Raw genomic sequence first — 6,624 nt, forward strand, 5'->3', positions numbered from 1 at the left:
AAGGAAACAAACAAAGAGGATTTAGTACATTACTTCTCCGCACATGATGATAGGACAAAGAGTGGTATAATAACAGGATTTTTTCTCAGGCACTTAGAATTTATAGCAATGAATACCTAGAAGACGAATTTGATTACATTATGAAAACCTTTGACAAACTTGGATATCCAGAGGGAATGTTGAGGAGAACAAAAAGAAAAGCAATAAACATTTATAATCGTGGAAAGAGAGAAATGATAAAAATAACACCAACTTTATATCAGTACCTGGCTCAGAAACGTCACCAATAATAGATAAATATTTAACAAAAACAGGTATAAACATAGCTCAAATAACTAACAAGAGGATAGGTGATTTGATAAAGACTTCCGAAAAGAGAGCCAATTCCGAAAACAGCGTCGTATACAAAATCCCATGCAATAGTTGCTCAATGGTATATTTTGGCGAGTCATCATGGGGATTAGAAAAGAGAATTTATGAACATAAAAACGACATAAAAGCACATAGGATATCTAATTCTTTAGTAGTTCATGCGGAAAAATTCGATCATTTAACAAACTGGAGAGGAGCTGAAGTGCTACATAAAGGTTTTGATAAATTCACTAAAAGAATTGTTGAATCAGCATATATTTCAACTAATAATTCATTGAACCATCGAGGAGGGTTTATCAATTTAGCTAAACAAACTAGTATTTTAATTCTAGAACATGCCAGAAAAATGACCTTTCCCAAGTGTTCGAAAAGGTAATTAGGTTCAGTACATAAACTTCAATTACAGTTCTACGTACACTCTGAAGAAATTCTACGCGAACGAAACGTTAGAGTGTTTAGGGTTCCGACCCTTCCCTTGTGTTTATGTTCTCCATCATGCAAATAATTTGTCTAAGATACTTATTCATATATATATATGTATATATATATATATATATATATATATGTATATATATATATATACATAAATGTTTGTATGTATATTTACATATATGTAATATATATGTATATATATATATATATGTGTGTGTGTGTGTGTGTATACATATATATATATATATACATAAATGTTTGTAGGTATATATACATATATGTGATATATATGTATATATATATATATATATATATATACATTTATATATGTATATATATGTTCTCTACAAAAAAAATATTTCCTCTGGTATAAAAAGATCATATAGCACCCCCGAGATCCAATAACTGGAACCCAATTGCCCCACCATAATTAAAGAATGTTCTCGGGTCCTTCGAATCTCTAGCAGACCTTTATAGAAAGAATATGGACTGCTGTCTGAATTAAAAACGGTTCTCGGGCCCTCGGAATCTCTAGTAGACCTCTATGGAAAGAATATGGACTGCTGTCTGTATTAAAAACTGTTCTTGGGTCCTCGGAATCTCTAGTAAAACTCTATGGAAAGAATATGGACTGCTGTCTATCGTGTTAACGATTGTCTTTCTATGACACCGACTCTCAAGAAGAAAGTAGTCCCCTGCTGTTAGTTCTCCTTGTGTGAAGAAATTGAATGGTGGGTGTTGGTGAATAGTCAAAGTTGATCGAGAATATGTACCCGGTCCGAAACCCAAATTCCATTCTACAAATAGTTCACTATAAACTCTATGTAGGTTCCTATCATTTCACAAAGATAAAAAAGTCCTCCTGTCAATAACACACTAGAAATCAACCTCACGAATCTAATTAGTAAGGCGTTTTACGTCCTCGCCTGTAGACTAAATGTTATTCAAATACTTTCTGGAGCTCCAGAAGGGATCGACTCTTTGTTTCAGGGAGCCACCTCCAAGCAACAAAGGTCCCCAGAAGGATGGCCGCAGTTGGAATGAGGAGGATAAACCGAAGGGAAATAGCACTTGTTAACCATGGGGTGATGAAAAGAAAACAGCCATAAAACATGAGTCCCAAAACAATGCAAAGCGAACTGCCGACCGACCTGACGGCTGACGGAATCACTTCCCCCAACAGGATATAAGGAACTAAGTTGATTCCTCCAGAGGAAAATATTATGAAACACATTAAGGAAATCAACACGGATATTTTGGGGATAAAGGAAAAGGTCAAGGAAACAAAGGTTAAGACCAAAGATAAAATGCTCAAAATCGAAGAGCCGATGTAGAGGAGTCGTCTCCCGCAGAGGTCACTGACAAAGGCTCCAAGAATCGCGCTGGCAAGTCGAACAACCCCCAACAGGATGGTGCACAGGCGTGGGTCGAGGGTCATTCCCACTTGACTGAAGATTAGGTTTGAATAAGGTACAATGATGCTATAGCCGTTGGACCCGTAGACGGCTAAGAAAGTTGCCATCAGCATGACAGGCTTATAATTGCTCGACTGGTTCATTTGGTGAATCTGAAATATATGAGACATTTTTATTCATGAACAACACATTTGCTTGGGTACTCAAGTTTGAACTAGCTTTACAGAGAATGACTAGAACAAGACATAACTGTGTACTAGTCACGATATCTGCACAACACGTAATTATATTAAGCTACCAGATATTTCATTCCAGCCAGACAGTAATTATCAAATAGGCATGTAGAGCGACTTGAAGCCTTGTCCTTCTGCCTATCGATCAAAAGTGATGTTAAACTGTTTCTCTCTTTTCAGGATGAGACGAGATAAGTAGTTATAATTTCAACCTGCAGGGGGATGTTTGAATAAGTAATTCATTCTGAAAACAATGGAATGCAGTAGAAGGAATTATTAATGAACAACTAACCCATCTATACCAAGGGTGGTTAATACATTCAATGTCTAGGGTAAAAAGAGATGAGCTGTACCATTCTGATCGAATTCAATTATGTTTCAATTTTTTTTAGTTAATAACTGATGTATTTTTGTTGTTTCATATAGTAGGTGAAATTTATAAGCCAATGTTTTGCGTATAAGATATGGACAAGATTGAATATGGTGCAGTCATCAACTGACTCGTTTCCCAAGGCTCATTGTGCCAATAAGATCTATGAGAACTTGCTGCCATTTCTATATGATGTCCCAGAAATGAACTGCTGAATGGTAACGATATAGGAAAAGCTTGGAAATGACACTCCCAGGAAGTCTTACCCTTGTTACCATACGGGAACTTAAACTCAAGGGCATAGTTTAAACAAGTCGATAAATAATGTAATGTCACCACAGGAACGCGCCCGTGCAGTGATTTGCAATGAACTTCAAATGACCAGAGTTTCAGTTTGATGTGTCTTAAAGTTCCTTTGACATCATCAGAAACTGAATTCGTAGAACATATCAGAAGGGCAATATTGCAATTCTTTAACTAGACCCTAAGAATTGTCTTCAGCAGTTTGTGACCATTAATGAAATTTAAATGTGCCACCTGCAACCAGTCGAAACAGTACAAGCATCTAATATCTCCAGCTCCAAAGAGAACCAAGTCGACAATGTCAGCCTAGAGGGTGATTTTTTTTTTTTTTTTTTTTTAAGTGCAGGAGTGTACTCCTGGATTGCCTGGAAAAGATTCTCACCGATACTGGGCTCTACTACGTTTATTTCTTGAGTCAGGTACGAGAGAACATTAAGAGGAATGGGCATGGGACACTGATAAAAAGAGTGCTCTCTCCATAGGTCCACGATGCTCATGGCTGCTATCCATGAATATCGATTCCAACTTTTCAGATATTTGCCCTGTTCAATTTATCTGACGACTCCAGACTACCTGTTCCCTAAACTATCTAAAGATACATCTTATATGTTTGACTACACAGATCTGACAACAGTGCCTGGTGTAGCATGCCACTTTGGTACCTGTTATAGCAAACCTGACACACTGAAAACAACTTGGGCCACTTGTTCATTCGTACTCTCTGTAAAAACTGTCAAATAACATGACCTCCACTTGGAAAACTTATGTAACATTTCTGGCTCACACCAGGTGACTATGACATTCATACATTCTGTTTCTAATTATTTGTATCGTTCTACGTTCCTCTAAATATATATGCGATTTTCTACGTTAATATTACAGAACAGTTTATTTGTAATCTTCATATCTCACTGAAGACCAGTTTTCCATAATTTCCGATTTTCATTTTCAAGTTCGTGTGAATTCTGAATAGACTGATACACCAGCGATTGATACAGTTTCAATATCTAATGAACTTCCGCCAAGTGAAAAGGAACAGGCTCTAAAATACTTCATTTCTCCTCGCATATCCATACCTCCACAACAACAGATATATGTCAATCCAAACCTACCCTTTCTTCATTTTCTTATATCATTGTTAGTTGCAGTGTCCTTTATTTTTACACCACACACACAAAGAGTGAACAGTTGTATGTATATAAGGATCCTTACCTGTTCTCTGACTCCTGGTTTTTCACTGCTTATGGTGACGCATTCTTCCACTTCCTGAAAATGTTCTTCCACATCATCAGCAGAGGGATAAAGCGATTTGAGAGCGGAGACGGCAGCATCTTTCCGTCCCTTTTTAACCAACCAGTACGGGGACTAGGGAGAAAACGTTCAGTATAGGGTATACGTCTCTCTCTCTCTCTCTCTCTCTCTCTCTCTCTCTCTCTCTCTCTCTCTCTCTCTCTCTCTCTCTCTCTCGCTTTCTCTCTCTCTCTCTCTCTCTCTCTCTCTCTCTCTCTCTCTCTCTCTCTCTCTCTCTCTCTCTCTCTCTCTCTCTCTCTCTCTCTCTCTCTCTCTCTCTCTCTCTCTCTCTCTCTCTCTCTCTCACACACACACACACACACACACACACACACACACACACACACACACACACACACACACACACACACACACACACACACACACACACACACACACACACACACACACACACACACACACACACACACACACACACACACACACACACACACACACACACAGAGGACCCCTAATATTATCACTCCGTCCTACTTAGTCGTATACGGTGGTAGAATTCTCATCCCCCCCCCCACACACACACATCATGACCACATGAGAATCCAGAAGAGGTAGAATCATGGAAGTGGTAAAGGGCAGGTTTAATTAAGAAAAAAGTAAAAAGGAGGGAGGGACAAATGTAATATGATGTACAGTTTTAAGCTCCTTTCATTTCAGCACCTCAAATGAAAGATGGAACTCATGATGAGGATCATGTAATGGAAAGATGGAAAGATAGTATGTACACACAAAAGAAAAATCGAACCGGATGGCCTGGTTAGTCGAAATTGTGGGTAGATTTGTGTAAATTCAAAACTATTTCTAACTATACAAATAAGTTTAAGACAAAACTGTTTATAGTGCAGTTCCTCAGACAGAGTCTTGAATATCTAACAGTAATATTAATCCATAAAAGAAAGACATCGCCAAACGAAAGTACAGGTAACCTGAACTATGGGATTTTATGAAGAATGGACGTTGACTGGGCCTACCAAATACCATTGAAATAAATGGGTGAAATGACACAACTACACAAATTTCCAAAGAAGAAAATTCATGAATAAGGAAAAATCCTCTCAGTAAATATAAATAGCAATATAGGGTCATGGAGAAAAGAAATATCTCATGGGAAAAGAATATAAAAAAAATAAATGATCACGAACAACACAAGAACACCGAAGCGCACATATCCAATACATACACACGGGCAAATATATGAATTACATATAGTGTCAATACACGTACCTCAGGCACGAATATGAGAGTTATTAAATTAACTATAAATGGTAGAGCACAGAAAAGCGTTGTGTAGTTCCAGGGTAGGAAGATATCAGCCACATTGATCTCTAGAATTCCCAGGATTGCCATGAGGCTTGGAATACTTGCAGCGAACCCTCGTATATTAGGAGACACAAGCTCGCTCATCAATGGCTGTATCGTTGCCTCCACAAGGGCATAGGATGCCCCAGAAATGGCCCTGCCTGTGAAGAGTGCCGTTTTAGATGAGATGAGGCCCATCAGCAACCAGGAGACAATGGCCAACACGACGCCTACTACCACGGAGCCTTTGAGTCCGACTAACTGGACGATGAATCCAGACAGTAGGATGCAAGGGATGCTTGTGATCATGGGCAGGGAAGCTGTGAAAGAAAATGTTCATTTACTACTAAGATTGCGTGGTGAATTGATTTTGGAATAAAAGGATCGCACCTAAGAATTTCTAAGTTCACTGCTGGATTCAGCTTTGGGAGTTCATCATAGTACTGAGGTCCTAATTTACGGAGCTCCGTGGCAAAAAGTTGATATATGTTTAGGGTGTACAGATTCCCTGAATCCACATGGACGACGCGACCTGACGCTACCTTAGACCAGCCAGCCAGCGTCAGGTCGCACCACCCAGACCGGAGACAGCGTTTGGTAGTGTCACCCACGTGTGCTCAGGGAATCTGTACAAGAGAGATAAGGGCAGTTTAGGGTCCCAAGCAATTTCTAATCTTGTTTATGGGTTAGACAGTTACTTTTAACATTAACTCTTTATCCGAAATATATCGCCAGGAACGTAGTGGACGTAGGCCTGGCTGAAGGCAAACTCTTGAAAGATTTGTTAGTTTATACTGTATATAGTTGGGCGCCTATGAATAAGATAAATAAGCTCCCTTCTGTCAGAGAGAGTATCGGGAGAGGCGGAGATGATGGCTGTCCTCGGTGA

At 38.9% G+C, this 6,624-nt stretch overlaps 1 protein-coding gene across 1 annotated transcript; it reads right to left on the reverse strand.

Annotated features, from left to right (window-relative positions):
* Positions 1–1,159: 1,159 nt before the first annotated feature.
* LOC143030534 (facilitated trehalose transporter Tret1-2 homolog) lies at positions 1,160–4,550 on the reverse strand. Its single transcript, XM_076193682.1, has 2 exons — positions 4,338–4,550; positions 1,160–2,371 (listed from the first exon to the last, which is right to left on the reverse strand). Exon 2 carries the CDS (start codon positions 2,360–2,362, stop codon positions 1,745–1,747), a length of 618 nt encoding a protein of 205 aa, XP_076049797.1. The 5' UTR covers positions 2,363–2,371; positions 4,338–4,550; the 3' UTR covers positions 1,160–1,744.
* Between the last annotated feature and the right edge of the window lie 2,074 nt (positions 4,551–6,624).

Source organism: Oratosquilla oratoria, chromosome 12 (genome assembly GCF_046742065.1).
Source record: "Oratosquilla oratoria isolate Oo_2021 chromosome 12, ASM4674206v1, whole genome shotgun sequence".
Taxonomy (NCBI): Eukaryota; Metazoa; Arthropoda; class Malacostraca; order Stomatopoda; family Squillidae; genus Oratosquilla; species Oratosquilla oratoria.

Bases quoted from the DNA above. Each gene is read 5' to 3' on its own strand.
- LOC143030534 (XM_076193682.1), bottom strand. From the start codon at position 2,362: ATGAACCAGTCGAGCAATTATAAGCCTGTCATGCTGATGGCAACTTTC.